This window comes from Mycteria americana, chromosome 3 (genome assembly GCF_035582795.1).
Source record: "Mycteria americana isolate JAX WOST 10 ecotype Jacksonville Zoo and Gardens chromosome 3, USCA_MyAme_1.0, whole genome shotgun sequence".
NCBI classification, from domain to species: Eukaryota; Metazoa; Chordata; class Aves; order Ciconiiformes; family Ciconiidae; genus Mycteria; species Mycteria americana.
In genome coordinates, this window is record NC_134367.1 from 27747254 (window position 1) to 27769351 (window position 22098).

The 22098-nt window shown below is 37.6% G+C and overlaps 1 protein-coding gene across 2 annotated transcripts in view; it reads left to right on the top strand.

The window, feature by feature from the left end:
- Positions 1–22098, top strand: part of FAM83B (family with sequence similarity 83 member B) — a 50906-nt gene that overhangs the window by 23606 nt on the left and 5202 nt on the right. The window contains exons 3-4 of one of the 2 annotated variants that reach the window (XM_075498092.1): positions 12861–13025; positions 21118–21242. In XM_075498092.1, coding sequence (XP_075354207.1) covers positions 12861–13025; positions 21118–21242 — 290 coding nt within the window. Of the gene's footprint in view, positions 1–12860; positions 13026–17527; positions 17643–21117; positions 21243–22098 lie in introns of those variants that run through there. The other variant, XM_075498094.1, reaches the window with a different exon arrangement.

Below are 22098 nucleotides of genomic sequence, written 5' to 3' on the forward strand. Positions count from 1 at the left end.
TTTCAGACATCTTGCTCCATATGGTAATGTGCATAAAAATTTGAATTTGTTTTCTTCCTGAAAAGCTGCACATAATTACTTATTAACTACATTAATCTTTTCTTATCTTTAGGACATTCTGCTGATGCTTTCAGACTAGTTAGCAATTGTTTTTTCCTTTTTCATCTAATCTGTAATAAATAATCTAGCATGCCAGAGTAATGGATTTCACCTGAGGATCTCAAGATGATTTGCAGACAATAATTAATTAATTAGTTTCACAACCTGTCTTTAAAATAGGTGAAATTGAAATGCAGCCTGCCAGCACACAGTCATTAGCAACACTCAATGTTGCACCATTAACTGTAGCTGCTCTATAAGCAGGTGGTGTAACCCACTTCTCCTGAGTATCAGGGAAGGTTCCTGCCCAAGTGGCACCATGTTTAAAAAAATAAATAGTTAAAATCCTCTGGTTGGGTTGTTTACCTGGCATTCAGATGTAATTATGTGCCATATGGACATATGCGGGCATATGTTATGTCTGTAATACATATTTGCAGAATACTGATCTGACATCATTGCTGTTGCTTTTCTTAACAACATAAATGTTACTACAGGTATTTGTCCAGGCATGGCATTTTTTCTTACAAATGCATTTTACTATGCCATCACAGGAAAAATTTTAAAGATATATGTATAAGGTGAACAGAAAATTTGTCAGAGTTAAACCCTGAGGAAACTTCTCATTATTCACACTCTTCTATTTATACAGGAGGATCGTTGGCTTTCCTTCATACTGAGTTCAAAGTTCTTGAAAGAGGGAGGGAGGGACAGGAAGGGAGAAGAAAGAAGTAAGGGAGTGAAGGGGGAGAGGGAAAGGAGGGAGGAGAGAAGGAAGGAAGGGGAAGGCAGTGAGAGAAGGGAGGGAGGAGGGTAACAGAAGTAGGCGATAATAATCTGTAAATTATGGTGGGTTTGCTTGCACTTTTGTGACAGCAATATGAAAATCTTTAATACCATTGAGCCCTACAAGCTGCTAGAAATACTCACACACAATCAAAATGTTTTCACAGGACAGCTGCTTTAAACATCTGGCCATTAACCACTCCTTAAGTGTGTATACCTCATGTGTCTGTTACTGACTCTTAATCACATGTATGAAGCTGAATACAAAAGCTGTAATCCTGAAAAAGGATGAAATAGGCAATATTTGAAAAGATTTTTTTTCCCCACTTACCCTTCCTTAAATACATGATTAGCCTTTATTTCTGTACTCTTGTGTTGATTTTCCTTTCAGAAGTCAGGCTGAGCAACCAACTTGGCCATCAAGCTTTTTTTTGAATATTGTGCATGAGCGTTATTTCCCTGATACTCAAAAGTTTAATTAAAACTGACCAACAGCAGAGCAGGGAATTCCTTCTCTGTCTTAGGTGTAAACTATCCAGGTCTGCTAATGGCAGTTGTAAAAATTATTACGCTGTTGCGATGGACTGTAATGTTCCTTCTTAACCTTATGAGACAAGGAGATTATCCCACTTCTTTCCAAAGACTAACAGGAGCCTCTGTTGAGGACTGCTTTTTCCACTTTGGTATTACCTTTGCTATACCATGAGCTAGGGGAGGTTTTTAACCAGAATTCGTTCTAGTCTCGGTTGGGGTTCTGTGGACATCTAACAATGTCTTCTGCAAGGACTTCCATTTTTTTATTCTACTTTTTCTTCTGCATTTATCTCTGAGACACTTTCACTAGCAGTGTTCCTTAGGATTACGAAATCTACCTTTTGGAAGAAGTTTTGAGTGTCTGTAGAGGACTAACCTCCTCTAAACTAAACTAATTGTAGAATTAGGGCTTGTTTCTCAGAATTAAGTGTAATCAGGTCATGCTTGTTGGTCTGTAGGCTTCCACTAGTTTGAAATCTGGCAATTTAATATTTTTTTTAATTGGGCACTGCCATCCAAAATAGATTTGTTTTCTCTAGCATGCAATGTCTCTTATGTTAGAAAATAATAATCTTCTAATGAAGTTCTGTTACTTGCTGCAAGGTGACCCTGGTATAAGGCTCATGGACTTCCCAGTACATGGTTTACCAGTCCTCCACAACTGTACATTTTTATTTTTCCGCATACTAAAAATGTTTGATAGGTCATCCTCGTGGACTATGGTTAACATACTGCATATAGGCATTCGAATGTCTGTCTTTCTGAATTATAAGCAGCTCTGAAACACATCAGGTTTGTGTGCTGACTTGGATCCACCAAAATCTTCCTGTGCTTAGAAACATAGAAAATAAGTGTTTCCTGCTTTTGAAACACTTATTTTCATCTACATCCATTATTTTCCAGTGTCTACTATGGAAGCTCTGTTTCCACCTCTGTCCTTGCCTTGAAAGTCCTTGCCTTTCTTTTTTGATTCTTTTCTTATGTGCTTAATGTACCTGTAGTACATATTCATTCCTGTAAGTAACAACAAGAGATTTCAGGCAATATTATACAATTGAACAATATAGTTATGTTTTATTGGAATTTTTTTTTCTGAAATATATATATACTAGCAGCAGCATTGAACCCTGTGCAGGATATTTTAAATATGTTGTTTATTTATAAAATATGAATATTAGATATTCAGCTCTTCCCATTTCGTTTTATTTCAGAAACATGTGTTTACTATTAAGGTCTCAAAGATGACAAACAGTGCACAGATCTTGCATAAGCAAACTTAAAAGCAAAATTATTCTTCCTAGTCTAGAAAAGTGGGTCTGAATCATCTCTTCTTCCTATAAATCTGCCTTTGACTAAGAGAATCTTTCATTGTTTCCAAGTGTCTAATTAACAAATGCCAACAAAGTTGTCTACTTAAAGAAATGTTGCTTGTTCTTATAGTTTAAAGTCTACAGCCTGTAAGTGTTCATTAATATTGTGGTTTTCTATACATTGTCTAGTGTTTTTAAATATGTAAACTCTCAGTAAGTGGGGTTCAGTGTTGGCGATGTGTTTATACAGGACTCTAGAGGAAACTGAATGGAGCAGTGGGAAGGCAGACTGACTTGGAACTTCATTCCTTTCCTGGTCTGAGAAACCCCACCAAAATGTACTCTTAAAGGTGGCAAAAACCCAAAATCTTTTCAAGAATTGTTATCCAGATGAGCTGAAATCTCAGACATTTACTTTGACTCTTTGATAAGCAGCAAATTATTTTAAGATTTCTTGAATAAAATCTCAGAAAGAGCCCTCAGAAGTGTTGGCATCTCATGTAGTTTACCTTGGCATGAAGAATATTTGTAAGCAGGAGCAATTTAAATGGACAATTTTAGTACATTTTTTAAAATGTTTTTGTCCCTTTGCTTTCCCTCCCCACCCCAAGTTTGAGGTGGTCTTTTCCCATGTTCTTAGCTGTGTATGGCAATTTATGGCAGCCATTCATAGTTTCAAGTATGGAAAGAGTTCTTAACCGTATGGTAGTCGACTCATACTTCCCTTGGCCAGGTAGAAGCTAGCCAGGAGCATCTACTGCTCTTACTAGTACTCCAATTATTTGGCGGAAGTCTCAAAACTGAGACTGGTCTCTGAGGTTGTCATATGAGGTTTTCAATCCTGCACAGCAGATCAAAAAGTAAAATTTATTAAGAGTTTAGTTCTAATTACTATTGGCACTTTAAAAAAAAAAAATAATTAAGGCTTATCACATGGTTGTGCATTGTTTGTTTTGGGGCAGTCACTAAGTAATGCACACATCAATAAATGAGTACTTCTACTTACAAACAAATTTAAAATAACAAGTATAACATTATAATATTAATTCAAGTAGCCTGAGCATTCCCTAAATATTAAGGGATCCCTTAATCCTTAGGGAGCATTCCCTAAATATTAAGGGATAAGAGAACCCACACATTAAAGCTGTTAATACTCTTTTAAATAAAAAATTATTTCTGAAGCAGCAAGTCTTTGAAATTCATCATAGAGAAAGCCGGAGGCCAGAGAAGTACCTTTTATTTTTGTCATGAATTTCCATTCTGGTGTAGCTGAGTTGTAGGCTGTCAGAAATCCTGGCATTTCCCTTCTGTTTGCTTTCCTCAGGAAAAGCTTGGCAGCTTCCCAAAATAACGACTGAATAAGAACAATCCGGAGAGCTAAACACAAATATTAAAATCCTGCTACCCAACCAGCTGCAGCCCACATGGCACTGAGAATAGAGCAACGACATCAGTGGCAAGAGAAGAAAGGGCAGAGTAAGCTCCCAAACACGTTCCCTCTATCATGCCAAGGATTTTCTCTGCTGCCTTATGAGCTTCTCTGTAGGATGTCTGCCCGCTTCTGTTCACAGTGACAGAACACAGCTTGCGTGTTAAATACCAAAAGCGGTTTAGTTATTGATGGGAGCATTGCAAGCAGAAAGGAAAGTGTTAAAACCGAACATTAGGAATGCTTGTTGCTTTAATCATGCGTGACTGTTCTTTGCAGATTTAGGTAAATCTTTGCTTGTCTATGGTGCACCAGCCGCTGGGCAGCAGCCGTTTCTTTGCAGATCCTTTCTTCCAAGGGTTAGGTTTATAAATGCTTCTTGGAAAGTCCCCATGAAGAATCCCCAGAATATCCCCGTCCCTCCTCTCATCCCTGTGACTTGCTGAAACTCGATTCTGCATGTGTGGAAGTAAAGATTCAGAGGAATTATCACCTCTGCTGCCGGCCGCAGCAAGGTGGTGTCTCCTGTAATTCAGTCAGCTCAAGCTGAGTTCTTACCAATCCTTCAGCCAGAATAACAACTACCAAACCCATAGATACAGATCACATTTATAGAATTAATGCAGCTCACTCCCATATGTTTTGCAAGATATTCACCTGTAAAATTCCAGTTGCGTGAATTTGAAGAGGTAGCACTGAAGGTGTCATTTTAAGACAGTCCATGTATGACTTGCTAGCTCAGCCTGCAGTAGCTTTCTGAAAGGTACATTCACTCTTCAGAGAAAACAATCTTATCTGCGCTTCAGATAACTTTTCTTTTGTGGTGGTTTTAGTTTCATTTGTAGAAGAGCTAATCCTGATCTTCTGATCTGCTTTTTAGAGACATGGTAAGCTGCACAAAAGTTGCCAAATTGAGCAAAAGGCAGAATTGTCAGGTAGTTACTAGAAGATGGTACATTGTAAAAAATGGATTTTCCTGGTGTATTTCAGAGTTAAATCACATCCTTCTTCAGAGCTGCTGTTTTCACTTCCATATCATTCTTTGCTGCCAGAATCAGAACATTTTTCCCCATTACTGATAGCTAGAAAGTTCCCCCACCACACATCTTTCTTATATGTCTTGGACAGAACAGGTGAGGCTTTACCATGTGGGCTACACAGTTAAGCACAGTTAAACTATTTATTTAGTGCTTTATGTGGTTGCCTGCATTCATAATTTTCTGAGAATAGTTTGCATTGGTTTTCCATATTGTTTTGCAGGAGATTTCTAGAATTTTAGTTTACCTTTTGTTTTCTGGACAGTGACTCTTTTCTTACGAATGTTCATTGATGTTGAGCATGTCTAACATCCTGTTACAGAGAGAAGCTGTTGAGGTTATTGAAGACTGCTAATGTACATGTCGAAGTTAATTTTTATTCCATTTAAACTTAGTTTTCACCTTAAAATGCTTACATTGTGTAGGTGATATGTGTCATGATAAACTGAGGCTTGGTGATCAGAACAGAAGATGTGTTTGGTTCTGAGCTGTACACTTTGAGTGTCCTCAAATTGATGGTGGAAACGTTCTGTTGGAGCAGGAGGAGGAAAAGAGAATAGTGAGGGTTAGGAGAGGTTCCTCTGAGGTTGCGTAGCTGCCTGTTACAGTGAAGTGCCAGACTTCACCCTGTAGTTAATTAAATTGCTTTTAAAGAATGTGATAATGGAAGAACATTTCCAAGTACACTGTATGGTTATGGTCTGTTGCTCTCTGAATGCAGAGCCAAGTTAAATAAATATGATCTCAGGGAGCCGATGTTGGTCATAATATACTACAAGTAGTGACACTAACTTCATGGAAGTTGCATAAGTGTAAATCATCTGAGTATTTGTTCCATTACATTGCCACAGAAATTGTAGGGGAATGGATCATGATGTTTGATTATTATTTTTATTATTATATCTAGGCTTTATTTACAGAGCAGGGCTCCCCCCATTATACTACTGTTGGGCACTTTATTTCAAGACTTCTGATCTACTACATTTGCTATGTGAGACCTCAGCAATTCAGCCAGCCCAAAGGTGACCTGGAATATTCAGGTGCAACTCACAATGGTTTCAAAGTATGTTTTGCAATGGAAGGATGTGTTGTGCAAAGCATTTCAGTGCTGTGTTCCACTTTGAAAATTAATATGAAATTAATGGGCTATCATCTTAGAAGCACTCTGGTGTTAGCAACAGTGCCAGAAAGTAATGACACCAGATGATTTATTAGGATGCTGCTAATACGAACTGCAGCAAGCATAAACTGGATCTAGACCCTCAACTATAAACAACAGCATAACACAATTTAAAAAAACCGCAATAATTTGTGGGACGTATTATATAGCTTACTAGTAGGAAGGCTGTTTGCACTGATCACAAAATTTGCCTCTCTTTCTTTTATGGTGCCTGAAACCCACCCAGTCAGTGTGCTGCCTGCCTCCTGTTACTAGCAGCAAGGTATGCAGTACCATATCTTCTTTCTGCACTGTTGCAAGCGTCGTGGTCTGCCTGCTGTCTGAGAAAGGCCAGATTCAGACAGCACCGAGCCTGTGCCACGAGGAGATTCTCTCCAAAACAGAGATCTGTGAAAAGGAATTTGACTGGAGTACCCTGGAGTACCAGGGAAAAGGTCAATGAAAACAGAGTTAACATTTCTATCTGAAATGCGGTTCTTCGGTCTTGGGGTGAGGAAGGGTGGTGGCGGTCAAAAACACTGCACAGCAATACGGATTTTTGTCGTAGCATGCCCGAAGTAAGCTTCATGTAGGTTACAAGAAATCAATACTCTTGCAGTGTAGGGTAGGTCTTTAGCATTATTCCCTACTCGGTTCTTGATAGAGTGGTAGGTGTCTCTCTAGTAAAACCTGACTTAAGGAAGCAGTTGCTTCCTGCAGGAAATAGTCTCTGTTTTCTTTAAGCCTCACAGCAAAGTTTATAATTACTACCAAACATGGCAAAATTTGCTTGGATTTTGACAATGATGGGAGTGGAGATCTCAGAACCATTGAATTGCAGACTTGGTCAGTTGGAAGGGACCTCAGGAGATCTCCAGTCCAACCTCCTGCTTAAAGCAGGGCTAGCGATAGGATCTGACCAGGTTGCTCAGGGCTTTATCCCATTGGGTCTTGAAAACCTCCAAGGATGGTGACTGGACAACCTCTCTGGGCAACCTGCTCTACTGCTGGGCTGTCCTTGTAGGAATAAGAATTTTTCCCTATATCCAGTCAGAACTGTTCTTGTTTCAAGTTTGACCATTGTCTCTTGTCCTGCCACCGCTGTGAAGAACCTGGCTTTGTCTCCTCGAGACCTTCCCTGTAAGGCACTGGGGCCTGCTGTAAGATTCTCTGAAGCCACCTTTGCTCCGCCCTGAGCAAACCTAGCTCCTTCATGTACTCTTCACAGGGCAAGTGCTCCAGCCATCTTGGTGGCCCTCCCCATCTGAACATCTGAACATCTTGGTGGGCCAACATCTGAACAGGCCAACATCTGAACAGGACCAACATCTGAACATCTTGGTGGCCCTCCCCTGGACATGCTCAGGAGATGTTTAGCGATAGATATATTTGTACTGTTGGGATTGGCAACTTCTTTCTATATAAGCCTTTGAATAGAGTTAGTTTCTGAAGGTGAGAACCATTTAATCAAATATAATGCATGTGAATGGGCCCAAACTAGCGACTCCTAGGAGCAACGACTGGCCCTGTAGCATGACAGATAACAGAATTGAGCATCAGCATCCATTTACAGTCTCATAATATCCAGTGTGGTGTCATGCTACCATGTACTTAAGCTCCTGTTTTGTAAGAATCTGCATAATTTTGCAGGAAATTTCAGCTATAGCTGTTTATTTTAACCTTCAAAATATGTGTGTGTCTGTCTTTCATGAATCTTGTCACTAGTATTTTATGTAGGAGTGAGTGATTTCCTGAACTTGGAGATTATTAAAAACTTTTAAAGAATTAAAAGAACTATATATTAAAATGATCTGATAGTTTAGAGATAATGAGTTTTAAAATGTTACTTTACTCGATACTGTGTGAATTAAATAAAATACATCAGCTTACCGAAAAAATACGTGTTTTAAAATTTTGCATAAAAATAGTGCTATTCAACAAAATTATACTTTTCTGGCTATACTTACATGTTTCTAAAATGTTAAAGTAATGTGTGAAGCTTTACTTTTCTATTGCAAACCATAGTCTTAGTGTCAAGATAGTGGTAAGAATAATAGAATATGGCTCTACTGGTGCCTTCATTTAAATTGATAAAACTATCAGCTTTATTAGGAGTAATTTTGTCCTTATTAACTTCAGCGGATTTTCTTTTTCTGTAAGGATGCCATTGAAACCAAATTTTAACCTTAAAAAGCATTTACCACTTTAAGAAAAGAATTGGCAGATAAGATGAAAAGATTAGTAGCAACAATCTAATATTATTTAAATTTAATTTTGGGGGAAGAAGACTAGTATAAAAATTGTTTTCTGCACTGTCTTCACTTTTAGTTGATCACTGAAATGTGTTCTTCTATCTAATACCGAATCAAGTGGTGGTAGTTCACTCTTGCTGTGCGTATCAGTGTTATCTGATACTATGCACAGCAAGTATCTGCTCCGCCAACTATTTTCTCCTCCCTGAAAGTGTAAAATGCTTAATTATTCCCAACTGAGGGTCATTTTTGGTCAGGGTGATAATCAGTTTCTCAAGGTTTGGAAAGTTCTCCCAGAATTCTGGTGCTTTCAGGACAAAACTGCTGCACCCATCCAATGTCCCCTGCATGGTTGGATGGCCTTTGTATTTCCTATAAAAGCATTGGTGCTTGTTTTTGAAAAGACCTCTGCATTTTGGAAAACAAATATGCTTTGGAAAGAAAATGGCAGTTTATAAGGAAGCCTCCTGTATGACACCGGAGTGTTCTGCCTTGGGGCATTTTCTTGACACAGGATAGTGTTGTTATGCCCAAAAGAAACAGAATTTGTGGAATAGGCAATTTTCTGCCCTATTTTCTGCAATTTGAATTCTATCAGTTTCTTCTTCCTTGCTGGATTTCACTGTTATGTGGCTTCTTCTTATAAGTATCAGGGTAGAAATTAGTTCTGCAATTGCAAAAACAAATGTAAAAACACAGTAGTGAAATCTTTTCTTCCAACGTGATGCAGCAAGTAACTGATCCTGCAGCTGTTATACAGCTTTAATTAAAGGTAGATACACATTATAGAATAACTCTTTTGAAGTAACTGCCTAGTCTTGGTCTCCTTAATTAACCAAAACTTGGGACCCTGTATACTGTATTGGCTTTTTCTTTCCCCAAGCTTAATACTCCCTTCTGCTGTAAAGTAGGCAAATGTATAGGGAAGTGTACCCCCCCCCAAAAAAAAAAAAAATTAAGGAAGTTTGATACATTTAAAAGCCAGAATATTCTATGACATTTATGGGATTCACTCTTTCTGCATCAAAATATACAGTTTATGATCAAACAACTAGTCTGATTTCTAAAAATCAGTATACAGAAGTGACCTTATCACCGTAAATGACTTTTTACTTATGAATGTATATCATATGCATTGTTCAAATTTCTCACTCTTCTTCCTCCAGCAATTGAGCCTAATTATGTTTGTGTTGACTAGACTGAGTGTTGCTAAGAGTCAACGGGCAGGCTAATGAGGCCATACAACAAGAGTCATCTTTGATTTCCGGGGAATGCAGAAATGGATGTCCAGTTGGTTGTCAGATCATGGCTGTAGCTTTGTGTACGTGTCTTTAAATCTGGTGAGGATTTTTCAGCTAGCACAAGCTTTAGGTTTCAAAATGTAATCCCTATTCCAACTCTGGAAGTGAAACCTACTTTTTCTTGCAAGACTACTTTGATGCTTTGCAGAATTAACTCCAAAATTAATAAGCTAAATGGTTTAAGAACAATTCTACTAGTGAAGACAAAGAGGATTTGTTCATTCCCAAGTTACGATATATCTGCACAGTAGTGCACATGCATCCCTCTCATGCCACCAACTTACAGGCCTGCTTGCTTATGTATTTATTTCTCTCCTCCCCTCTTCATAAAGATAGATATAGCCATTCTAGTCAGTGTTGGGTTTTAGTTTTTATTACTCATTCTTGTTTTTTCTTTTCTGTATATTTCCAGTATATCAATCTTTGCAGCCACAGCTGCTGCAAACAAATTAGATATCTGCCGTAGGAAAATGTTAGAATGATTTTTGAAGGCTCTACTGTTGCTTTTGAATGTTTCATGTATTCATGTTAGTGTATGCTAATGAATGCATTCAGGATTTCTCTCTTACATTTAAATAGATCCTTAAATGTAATGGGCACCTATTTTTAAAAGATCTGAAGAAAAGGAAAGGTTAAGAAGAAATGAGGGAGTTCAGAGGGAGGGGGACACAGGTAATGCAACAGAATATTTGAGAACAGATTTTCTTCTTTGGTCCTTTTACCTAAGACACTTGATCTGTCTTGGCAGATTTCTGCTCAGGCATGAGTAAAACAAGATAGGTGAATAAATAGGGGTGCCGTGTTCAGTTAATGTTGTGCATCTCAGACATAAGACCAAGCAGAAGGTGCAGTCTGAAAGTGATGAGGTCCTTAGAGTCAAGATAGACTTTTGTGGTTTTCAGCCTTTCCTTTCAAATTTAGATAAAGAAATATAATTTGTACTATTAAAAATCACATTTAGGTTTTATTTTCAAAAAGTCAATAAAATGAAGGAGGTAGTACATGGGCATATTACCTAAGATTTTTGAAAGAATTGAATTACTTCATGATATTCAGTTCCTCTCTGACTGGTGGATTTGTAAACACTTTTTATTGCCAGGTGACATGTTATGGTAAGGCCACGTCCTTTTTGCTACTTCAGGAGCTGGTTTTTTATCTTTACTAATGACATTGTTATTTTACTTTTATTTTTGTAGGTCAGCTCTCATTAATATTTCTAGTGTTTTAAGTACGTTTGGCATAAATGGGTCTTTTAGTTCTAAGCAGGTAGGATTCAAAAAGGTAATTCAGTGTCATGGTTTAACCCCAGCCGGCAACTGAGCCCCACCCAGCCGCTCGCTCACCCCCCCCCCCCAGTGGGATGGGGGAGAGAATCAGAAGAGTAAAAGTGAGAAAACTCGTGGGTTGAGATAAAGACAGTTTAATACGGAAAGCAAAAGCCTCGCACGTAAGCAAAGCAAAACAAGGAATTCATTCACTACTTCCTATGGGCAGGCAGGTGTTCAGCCATCTCCAGGAAAGCAGGGCTCCAGCACGCGTAATGGTTACTTGGGAACACAAAACGCCATCACTCCGAACGTCCCCCCTTTCCTTCTTCTTCCCCCAGCTTTATATACTGAGCATGACACCATATGGTATGGAATAGCCCTTTGGTCAGTTGGGGTCAGCTGTCCCAGCCGTGTCCCCTCCCAGCTTCTTGTGCACCCCCAGCCTACTCGCTGGTGGGGTGGGGTGAGAAGCAGAAAAGGCCTTGACTCTGTGCAAGAACTGCTGAGCAATAGCTGAAACATCCCTGTGTTATCAACACTGTTTTCAGCACAAATCCAAAACATAGCCCTATAGTAGCTCCTATGGAGAAAATTAACTCTATCCCAGCCAAAACCAGCACATTCAGACAACTGACTGGAGACATAACTTTTACCTGGCTGTGTGCAAAAAGCATTTACCGAATTTAGTGAGTGAGGTAAATGTTTCAGTTCTGGAATAAGATGAGTGATTGTAACTTAACAATTACACCATTAAAATTGAGGTACAGAGAGTTTAAAGATTAGTGAAAACGGTAAAGCATACTCACTATCAAGCCTGCTCTGATACCTGTGAAAGGCTGTATTTGATTTGAATTTGCACCTGAGACATCTTATTGGAACTTTTCATGAAGACTCTAGTGGATAAGAATATTATCTTTAAAAGTTACATAGATACCTGTTCTCCCTCTGTTATTTCCTCTAACACTTCAATACTAGTTCTTCCCAAATTGCTAAAGAGATGTCAATAGTTTATCAGCTCCAAAATACCATAAGTGGGACGTTGCTTTTCCCAGTCAGAAATACTTACTTTATCCCCATAGGTTGAAGGGCATCGGTAGCTGGTGTCGAGCACTCTAATCTTCTTGAACCAAGCTCTCACCAGCTGAGGAATTTCATCCCAGTAAGAGTGCTGAATCAGTATGGAACCTGAAGTCCTCAACTCCTCCAGCTCTTCAATGCCTGCTTATAGACTCCTTCAAGCTTTTGAGGCATTATCTTTAGAGAAGATGATGAAAGATGAAGAAGTCCCTTGTACAAAAATGTTATCTTATTTTTTTTTATGCACACTGCAGTTATATTTTGATGGTTTAATTTTTTCCCCTGTATTCATATTGCTGTTTCCCCTTCCCTTCTCTTCCACTGGATTTCCTTTTCCTTGGATAACCAATCGCTACACACCCACAACACAACTTTTTGCCAGACTTTGGTACTTATGACAAATGTCACACAGCAATCACCTGACTTTTCAAAAAGAAGATCCAGTGGTCTTGAAAAGCCTTCCAGGTTAAGTGGTGCCACATGGAAAATATTAGAACTTTTTGATGTGTAAAAAATATTAGTTAGCTGCCCAGTTGCAAGCTTCAGTGAGGAGTTTTATATATAAGTTTATACAATACAATAATTTGTGTCTCTTCTGTTTTATTCAGGTCATTGCCATTGTTATGGATATGTTTACAGACGTGGATATCTTTAGAGAAATTGTGGAAGCATCTGCTAGAGGGATTGCAGTGTATCTCCTGCTTGATGAGTCAAACTTCAGTCACTTTCTGAAAATGACGGAGAAACAAGGCTGTCAAGTTCAGAGGCTCAGGGTAAGGCTTCCTGTGTGCCTGTGCATGAACATTCACTACTCATTCCTCCCCAACCTACTGAAAAGGGACTATTATTCAAAAAGTGATTATCAAATACTGCTTTTTCAAATTAACTAAGAGGTATAAATAGGTAAGCTCTCAGCAGAACCTTCTCTACAAATGTTTTTCTTTTTAGAATGATTGTTACCTTTTTCCTGTGTCAAAACAAGAGTATCTGATAGAATGACATAATTTTTCATGTATTATTTATAAAATGATTTTCCATTATTATGTATTTAGGAATACTACATGTTTGAAACACTTAGCTTCATTTTGCTTCCTCTTAAAGTAGCCTGCAAATAGTCATAAAGCTTATGTAAATTAATTGCATACTTCATTTAATGATCTTTTTATTTGAAGTTATTTTCTATTAAAATACTTTAAAAAGCCCAAGATTCTATTTTATTACTGTTTTCCTGAAATCTATATTATCATGTCTGTCTGCATCATGTCTCAGAGAGTATTACTTTTATACATGAAATATGTAATTTTATCCTCTAAGAAAGATAACAAGACTAACGTTTACATTTTTCATAAGATGTCCTGTGCCGCCCTAATATTTAACAGGGATTAGAATACAAATCATGAGCTGCACTGACCTGATCTGAATGTTTCATAAATACTTCTAGATTTACTGTACTGTAGATAGCACTGAAGAAGTTCCAAGGACATTGTCAGAGTTTCTTGCAAAGCTCTGAGCACTGCTTTGGCTGAACTTCCATTTAGTTCCATTTGCAATTCCTTGTTTCCGTAACTAGTTAGGCTATGTTTGCTCCTGGCAAAAATACTATGAAAGCTTTTCTTAGCAGCATGCATTTTAAGAACCCAGTCCAAAGATCAGATAGAGGTGTGGTGTATTTGTGAGGATAAAGAAGTCTTTTTGCTAGAATTTTGGAGCAAACCTGTATTTTATACCAGTTTTTGCTCTGGAGTGTTGACGTAGGTTCTTAAAAGTGCTCCCACACCACTTTCCATGCTTGTTTCTTGTGGATGAGTGTGTGGGATTGCCCTCTGGTGGCCTAATACACAGATATGGGAACTTTTGGAAAGAAAACATTGAAATATGTTGTGGGTCTGTAAACACTGGTCATGATTGCCTTCATGAAGTCAGTATTTCCAAACTCTGCAGCTTTAGATATCACCATTTGCTGATTACTTGGGTTAACTATGTCATAGAGGTTGCCAAAAATGGTGTATGTCTTTTTATGGCATGAGTTTTATCCTCCCAAAATAAAAGAAATTAGGAGCATGCATTTCAAGTGATATCTCAAAAAATGCCATAGTATGCATTTTCAAATCAGTTCTCTGCAATGTGTATCTACAGCTGTTTCGAAAGCTTAACTTCTTTTGGGTGGGTTCAAGGTTGTCTTTTTAATATGGTTTTATAGACCTACAGGCATTTATACTGTGGTTGAAAGAACTAACATACATACATTAGAGTGGATTTTGTACGGATTAGTGTGGATTGGAGAGGTTTGGAATTGGCCTCTTCAGTGACATTATATATTACATGTTTCTGTTTCGTAACGATGGGAGAAATAAAATACATCTTTACTCTGCAAGGTTTACTTAGAATACTTCAAGGTTGATCAGAAAATGAAAAATATATGCCAAAGAGTGTTGTGTGCTGGGTTTCCAGTTTAGCTTGTAATAAAGCTGTTCAAATTAATGGTCTTCTCATCCAAGTGCTACTCCCAGTGACTGTTGCTCTGGGAATAGAAGCTTACTACTCCCACAGTAATTCTCCTGTGCCTTTCTTGAGGATGAAGAGAAACTGATGGTGACTGTGAAAGAACAGTCAGTACTTTGGAAAAGTTTTCTCCCTTTCCTTTTTTCCCATTGTCTCAAGGTTCATAAAAAACAAGCCATCTTTAACTTTTTGTGCTCCTGGCTCTTGGTCCTCCCCTTCTGTTCAGTGAAAGCAGGAGGAGGACAGAGATGTATGGATCTGTTTCTTTTCCTCAGGATGTAGCACCAGCAGCACTGGTCTTGTTATCCTCTGGCATGATTTGGTTCAATCTTGCAGGAGTATTGCAGACGCTCCTCATGCCGTGCACTCATGATGAGGGCTTTCTGTAAAGCTTTTCTGACTCGACGCCTTCTCTGGCTCTTTTTCTCTTCCTTTGGATCAGTAAACAATGAGATACCGTGATCAGCGAGACTGTATTTTTGAATTCAGATTTACAGTTCAGTAGCCTGTATGGAAAAAAAAGAGGATTTTATTCATAAATCTACATTAAATGTCTTTGCAGACAGCTTTTCTCATCTGTAGTCTGACTGCATATCAGGACATGTTTCCTGCTATTGAAAGATATAACTGAAAAAATTGAGTGACTATATATTCTGTGATTATTATGTGGATTCTGTAAAGGAGAATATGAAATCAGGGGTTTACTGGGAGCTTTTTCATTCTTTCCTACAGCATTTCTTCTTGTGGGTTGGTTTTTACTTAATGTTCACCTTAAGATCACCAGTGGAACTCAACTCAAATAAACAATTCCTTTTTTATACTTTCCCATTTCTCTTTCCTCACTTTCATTTATCTGTTTCCTGACTGTCCTACAATTTTCCCCATTAATTAATGTTTCTCTTTTTTTCTCATCTCTATCTAAGCTTCTTTTGATTAACTTTTTCTCCAGTCTGACTTGTCGTTCGGTCAGCAATTCCTTTGCATAGAAAGATGAAGAATCATTACAGATTCTGACTTTTGTCAGGTGATTTTTCAAAAACTACTAGCTAAATTTTTTGAGAGATGCCTTTTTTTCTGCCACTGACAGGTGGTGCAGCAAACTATGAAATAGATTTGCACTGCAAAATGCAGCACCGAGACAACAATCCTCAGAACCACCAAAATGCTCAATGCAGTAACTTAATTTTGGGTTAGAAACAATGAACCAGTGTAGGCAATGTTGTTTAATGCCTAAGAAGTCAATCAAGCTCCTCAGCTGATGCCAGATCTTTGTGTTTTATTTGATATGAGGTTAGGCATGTGGCAGAGGCTCCATGCTCTGCAGAAACCCATTTTTACTTCCCTGGCAATAATGAAGAATCATCTTGCTACAGGAGGATATTGAAAGCAATCTGTCAGGAACTGTTTATCGCCTGATACTCCTCTCAGTATTTTTAATGAATTGCAGGAATCAGAAAATAGAACCACTAATGAATTGATTTTACTTTCCTTTTGTGAAGTCTACTCCCAGATATGCATGCTTAAATGCATAGTAGGAGCTGCTCTTTAGACCTGATTGCTGCCTGTTATTTCTCACCAGTGTTATCAAAATCATCAAAAGTTTTCCAGTACTTCCAAGTCTAAGTCAAATTTGGTTATTAAATAGGTGTGCACAGCACGATGTATCTGTGAGCAGACTACTGTACTAAGGGACTCCAGATTTCAGTGAAGTCATTGAGATTTTGTCTTCAGTGGTCATTGAATCAGATTCGAGGGTCAGAATAGACATGAACTTGAAAACTACTTAGCATTTATACACCAACTGTTATATCTTAGTAAGAAGAGAGGCCCAAGATAATAAATAATATTGGTAATGATGAACAATATGAGAAATGTTACTTTTTTTCCTTTAAAACTGTTAGGCTAAGTATTAGGTAGACATCCAATTTCTTCTGTGTGCATTTTCTTGACAGCAAGTACAGGGTGAGTAATTGAACACTGATAAAAACAGACTCTACAAATAAAAAGTGCTGAGATGAAATGTTTGAGACCAGTATGTTCACTGTACTTATCTATCTCATTGGAGGGTTTTTACTGATGAAAATAAATGTGTAATGTTGAATTATACTTCAAAATTTTAAATCATGCTTATGTGGCTCTCTCTGGGAAGATAGCGGTGCAGTCGTACATAAAAAGAGGTTAGAGCTTGTTTTCTGTTCATCATTTGGGAGTCATTTAACTGGATAGCCCTGATGGCCATCCTTAAACTGCAGCCACTGGATGTTTTAAATGTCCCTGAGTGTCCTACACCCTGCTCTTGGAGGAGGGAGAAGATCCTGTGTCTGGCTTCAAAAACCTCCTAAAACATCAAGTCCTTGATTAAATTATTTTTCTATATGCATCCACTAGCAGTCACTGACAAAAAACAGGTTGCAGGACGAGACAGACAGTACGTTTGACTCGCTATGGCCAATTTACATGCTTTTGTGTGTTCTGTCAGGCCAGCTGGAGTCCTTCATGATGTGTGGTTTATGGTTTGCCCATAATTTTCCTGTCAGGATTCATAAAGGCATTATTGCTTTACCCACAATGATGCATAACGCTTCTGCAGTGATCAGTGAGACGCTACTGTTAGCGCTGTTAGCAGGGGAGTCCTGTAACCTGAGGATGAAACCAAGTAGGGAGGTGAAGCCCAACATTGCATACCAAATGGGGCTTGCAATTCAGTACATGTATATTTACTGCTTCTAATCCTAAGTGGAACGCATTGTTATTATATATCCTCAAATATTGTCTGTATTTTGGGCAATTACTCAAAGTATGCATCCCTGGCGCCTAATTAGAGGGTTTGAAGTAGGCGAAGAATGCCAGATGAACTGTGGAGGAAAAGGAAATGTTATGTGAGAAAGGTAAGCGTGATCTCTGGCACGTGCCTTTTCAATGCTGCCGTGTTCCCGTCTTTGAGTGGATGACCTACTGAAACAGGGAGAGTTGGCAGGATTAAGGAAGCAGGATAGAAAAGCTGCAGGAGAAATAATACTGAAGAGAAGGAACAGAAAAAGGAGAACAGAGGAAGCAGTGACAATGATTTTTTAAAAAAACCCAGCAATTTAATGTAAATTTTATTCCTTTTTTAGATATGCCTACTTGAAATTATATTTCAACTTATGAGTACCTAAGGCAAAGCTTTTTTTTACATAGTATGGTAATTTGCAAGCCATTAGCCTTGCTTGTGCCTCCAGCATTCCAGATTCCCAAGTGATATCCTGTCCAATACCGATCAGGCGTTATCTTAGTAAGATTTGATATGTTCAACTGGCATGTCTTTAGGCCAGCATTACTTGTTATGGTTATTTGAAAATGTATAAGCTGCCTCTCAAGCTACCTTTTTCAAATTATAATGACATAAATATAATTTAATATAGTTAAATATAAATCTGACATACAAATATTATTACGTGGTATATAGAATTGGATAAAACAGTCACTGAAATAAATGCAAATTTCATGACTAATTCATGAAATGTTATTTTATAGTAAATAAGGGCTTACTATTGTGATAATCTTTAGAATGGGTAAATTCCAGTATTTTCTTTTTTTCATTTTCAGGAATTACTTTTTCCACACTATTTAACTTTCAAATAAAAGATTTTATTTAATTACCTTTACTTAAAGCTTGAGTAGCTGCTGGAGAAAGAATAATTTTCTTCAGTGGGATTGGCTTGTTCAAAGTTCAACAAAAACCACACTGGAAAAGCAGGAAAATTGACTTTCATTGATAAGAAAACTTCTAATCGGAGTGCAGAAAGCTTGAAAGACACAATGCTAGATTGTCAAAAGTGATTAGCAGGTAGAGAGGCAAAATTATGTTAACCTCCCATTCAATAATGCAAATTTGGTTGTAAATGTTACTGACTCTTTTTTAGCTGTTTCTGAAAATAGACCTAAGCATCCACCTGTATTTTCACTTTTAAAATTTTTACCTTTTAAAATTTTACAGCACTTCTAGATAATACTTCTTTTATTTATCTAATTAAGAGATAAACTTTATGTTTTATGTTTCTAGCACATTTGCAAGACATTTAGGTCACAAACAAAAGTCATTTTTAAATGCTGTCTTTGTACATTTTAACTGAGTTACGTTTTTGTTCCAACACAGCTTGACAAAAATGCTAAGTAAAAACCCACCTAATAAATAAATAAAATTTAAAGAACTTGGATAGCTTGAGTTAAAACATAATTTTCCAACTCAGCAGCTTTTAAGTGTAATTCTTGCTTCTTTGATTTAATTTTTCCTTTGATAAAAGTTTCAAGATACCAACAGTAAAATATATACTGCTTTAGAAAGCATGTGTTATTTGGAAATGTGCTTTTATTTCATGGAGATTTTCTCCTAATTTTTTGAATTTTCTGTTTGGAAAGATAAAGTTCATTGGTTTGTAGTTGAGTCTATTATTAAAACTCCTACACCTCTATCTATTAGAACTTTGTGTGTTTTAGGAAAATGTGTAAGTGCTCCCATAAACAATAAAGGTTTATGTAACTGTATTGCAAACTCAGTCATACTTTATAGACTGGAATCTTAAATACTTTTGTAAGTTTAAACATCTCTACAGCTTCCTGAGGAGGGGAAGTGGAGAAGGAAGTGCTGATCTCTTCTCCCTGGTACCCAGTGACAGGACGTGTGGGAATGGTTCAAAGCTGCGCCAGGGGAGGTTTAGACTGGACATCAGGAAGCATTTCTTTATCAAGAGGGTGATCAGATGCTGGAACAGGCTTCCTGGAGAGGTGGTTGATGCCCCAAGCCTGTCAGTGTTCAAGGGGTGTTTGGACAATCCCTCAATAACATGCTTTAATTTATGGTCAGCCCTGAAGTGGTCAGGCAGTTGGACTAGGTGGTTGTTGTAGGTCCCTTCCAACTGAAATGGTCTATTCTATTCTATTCTATTCCATTCCATTCCATTCCATTCCATTCCGTTTATTTTATCCCCCTGATCTTGCTGAATTTACCCTGTACACAATCTTATCTATTTTGCTTCATGGACAGCCCTAATCCATCTGTACCTGGCCTTTACAGAGCACGTCTGCTGTGATTTTCAACCTGTCCTTGTAGGAGTCCCATGAAGCAAGACATTCTGCTGTATTCACAAGTCTTATTTTCCACTATTTCCATATACAGTCTATGTAATAATCATATAGATTCTGTTTTCTTACTGCCAATGCTAAACCACAGATTTCATTCCCACTGGAATACTTGTAAATTACCACAAATTAGCATTGCTAGAACAAATATTGCAAGACTAGAATCTACAGTAAATATTGCGATCGTTCACAGCTATATTCCAAGCTATTTTTATGTCTTGTGAAGCATTTTGTATCTCACAGCCACATGAGGTAGATACTGTAGGTTGGTTTGCATTGAATATAAATTTTATTTTTCCTATAACTATGCACCTTTTTGTAACAATTTCTGATAAATGCTTTTATATTTTTTCTACATCCATGTAAGAACTTTTTGAAAATTATTATTAGTACGGTCCAGAAGGTGTTGTAACACTTCTTTTGAATTTTTTATTTCTAGAAGCTTAAAAAAACAAGTGACAGTAGAGAGGAAAAAAAAAGACACTGGCTTAGCTGAGTCAATTTCATCCACAGTCTGGGAGAAAAATTGACCACATTTTTGAGATCCAACATGGAAGATTTCCCAAGTGCAATTTACTGACTTGACATGAGTAAAACATAAAGCTTCTTAATAGAATTCAAACTTAACTGCTGCATAGAGTTCGTGCTGCCTAGGCATGTTGTGATAGCATCTCCAAATTTAGAAATGTGATTGATTCCATGGCGCAAATCTGGTTGGGAAATCTTACTGGTGGTAAAACTGCAAGGGATTCTGGCGCCAGGTGGTATCATTCAATGGATCATCTCAGAGTGGGGTATTTGTGTTTGTAGATATAGCAGCCTTGTTCAGTTAAAAGAAATGTGATCCTGGCTCTTTAGATGTTGTCTCTCATTAGCTGAGATGCTTGGAAATCTTCTAAATATTGTACATCAGATGATGAAAAGAATGGGTTTTTTTTACAGTACAAAACCTTCTTGTCGAAGACTTCTTGTCCCAGAACCTCATTGCTAGGAGTGGTGGCTATGGAAAAGCGGAATTTCATTTTTTGTGGCCTAGGGAATCTTATCAATCTTGAAGACAAAGCAATAACTTGCCATTTTGGGTCCCTAGGGGACAAGTTTGATCAGAGTTTACTTTCCTGTGGAGTTTATTAATATGCAGTAATATAACTCTTCTCCTACTGTACCTCTGACTTTTAAACCCCTGGATGCTAAATATGGAATATAGTATACCAACTAAAATATTTCAATTGTCTTTTTCAGAACATGAGGGTGCGGACAGTAAGAGGACAAGATTACTATTCTAAAACAGGAGCAAAATTTCATGGAAAAATGGAACAAAAATTTATTCTTGTTGACTGTAAGAAAGTCATATATGGTTCTTACAGGTAAGATCAGTCAATGAGGTGTCCGTAGAAAACCTGTCATCTCAGTACCTCTCCTATTGCAAATTTGGGTTTTTTTCTATTTCTGAAAATTCTTCCAGGGAACTCCATAGGCAAATTTGATTATCTTTTCTGTAATTTAACAAGTTATCATAGATACTTATTGCTAACTAGTCTAACACAGAGCCAAATTTTGAGGTCCTCTGTTAGTTTTTCACAAATAAGAAATAAAGGCTATAGCTTTCACTACAGCTGGAGACTTGCTAAAAAGAAAGAATAATCCTGATTTGTCTTATATTGTCTGAATTATTCTTGTTTAACACTCAGTCCAGAAAAGGCTGCCAAAGTTATTTCATAAGCTCTCTTGGATAGTTCCTCCTCATAATAATCTTCTAAAGCTAACATTATAGACCTGTTCTTTGGCACTCTATAGTGTATCATGGTCAAATTCAGAATTGCCCAAGTTAAGTTGACATAGTCTCTCTTTATATTTGGCTAAGTTTCTTTATTCTGCTTTCAATTTTATGTCCAGTGTATGTGTGCAAAGCATAGGCTGGAAGAACTTATAACTTTGCAGAGCTGGAAAAAACCTAGGTTAAAGGAGGGACAGTTTTATCTCACACATTATTAAATATTTTCCTTCTTTTCATGCTACACTTCTCTCCTTTGGCCTACTGAATTAGTCTCTGCCAGTATAGTGCTGGGGTGCCAGATCCAGAGCCACTGACTTTCATAGATTTCCACCACTGTAAGCTTTTGAAAATCTGGCTTTTTATTTCCTCTGAGACTTGGCCAGCCCCAAATTCAGGCTGATGTATATAAATGGTAGTGAGGTAAGTGACAAGTTCATAAATGAATC